The following is a 1,552-nucleotide window of genomic DNA, read 5'->3' as shown; positions in this document are numbered from 1 at the left end:
TCAATACCCTTTGAATTCTTCAAGGTCAGATAAAACAAAAAAGAAATTTACAATATTCTCCAGTACTTATATTTGTTATATATTACATTCTGTGATTGCTGAAAAAAAGTTTCATTATAAAATTCTCACCTTAAGCCTCAGTTTTGTATTCAAAAGTTTCTACTTTTTCCGAAACAGGCTTCGTGAGTTCCAATTCATTGTTACCTATTACACAATAATGATAATAAAAATAATGATATAGATACATAGAATATAAAGTTTATTAATGGTAAACTAACAAGTATCATGATTTTCAATAACAGCAAAACATTCATTAAACTAATTGATTAAGAGGAGAAATGAAGAATTTTTGAAATATATGTAATCTATTTGTGTAACTTGTTTATTATATAACAAGATGAATATAATATTTTAATATGCATACCAGTAGATCCTGATCCTTTACGTCCCCATATTCCTCCACTTCCTGCGGGTAAGCATGTTGCTTTAGGCACGCATTTGTAATGACATTTAACAGGATTGCAGTGTTTCAAGGAGCAAATATATAGACAATTTGGGAGAGTATGGAATTGTTGAGATGAATGTCCTTCACCATAACTGATGCCACTTCCAAGACTGTGGAACCCTCCTCCAAGTCCACCACCTTGTCCAAGTCCTCCTCCATGTCCACCACCTTGTCCAAATCCTCCTCCATGTCCACCACCTTGTCCAAGTCCTCCTCCATGTCCACCACCTTGTCCAAGTCCTCCTCTATGTCCACCACCTTGTCCAAGTCCTCCTCCATGTCCACCACCTTGTCCAATTCCTCCTCCAAGTCCACCACCTTGTCCAAATCCTCCTCCTAGTCCACCACCTTGTCCACTTCCCCCACTATGTCCAAGTCCTCCTCCACTACCTTGTCCAAGTCCTCCTCCATGTCCACCACCTTGTCCAAGTCCTCCTCCATGTCCACCACCTTGTCCAAGTCCACCCCCAAGTCCACTTCCCCCACTATGCCCGGCTCCTCCTCCAAGTCCACTTCCCCCACCATGCCCAGCTGCTCCTCCAAGACCACTTCCTTGTCCAAGTCCGCCTCCACTTCCCCCACCATGTCCGGCTCCTACTCCTATCCCACCACTATGCCCGCCTCCAAGTCCACCTCCACTTCCTTGTCCAAATCCGCCACCACTTCCTCCACCATGGCCAGCTCCTACTCCTAGCCCACCACTATGCCCACCTCCAAGTCCACCTCCACTTCCTTGTCCAAGTCCGCCACCACTTCCTCCACCATGCCCGGCTCCTACTCCTAGCCCACCACTATGCCCGCCTCCAAGTCCACCTCCACTTCCTTGTCCAAGCCCGCCACCACTTCCTCCACCATGCCCGGCTCCTACTCCTAGCAAACCACTATGCCCGCCTCCAAGTCCACCTCCACTTCCTTGTCCAAGCCCGCCACCACTTCCTCCACCATGCCCAGCTCCCACTCCTAGCCCACCATTATGCCCGCTTCCAAGTCCACCTCCACTTCCTTGTCCAAGTCCGCCTCCGCTTCCCCCACCGTGCCCACCTCCTA

The 1,552-nt window shown here is 47.6% G+C and overlaps 1 protein-coding gene across 1 annotated transcript in view; it reads left to right on the top strand.

Annotated features, from left to right (window-relative positions):
• Nucleotides 1-577: 577 nt before the first annotated feature.
• LOC111084190 (vegetative cell wall protein gp1-like) overlaps nucleotides 578-1,552 on the top strand; it is a 1,570-nt gene continuing 595 nt past the window's right edge. Inside the window, exon 1 of the mRNA XM_022380966.1 lies at nucleotides 578-1,538. Coding sequence (XP_022236674.1) covers nucleotides 601-1,538 — 938 coding nt within the window. The 5' untranslated portion in view covers nucleotides 578-600. The remainder of the gene's footprint in view (nucleotides 1,539-1,552) is intronic.

The sequence above is a fragment of the Limulus polyphemus genome, unplaced genomic scaffold, assembly GCF_000517525.1.
Source record: "Limulus polyphemus unplaced genomic scaffold, Limulus_polyphemus-2.1.2 Scaffold14470, whole genome shotgun sequence".
NCBI lineage: Eukaryota > Metazoa > Arthropoda > Merostomata > Xiphosura > Limulidae > Limulus > Limulus polyphemus.
Note: the sequence above shows the minus strand (reverse complement) of the source record. Positions and strands in the feature narration are given on the sequence as shown.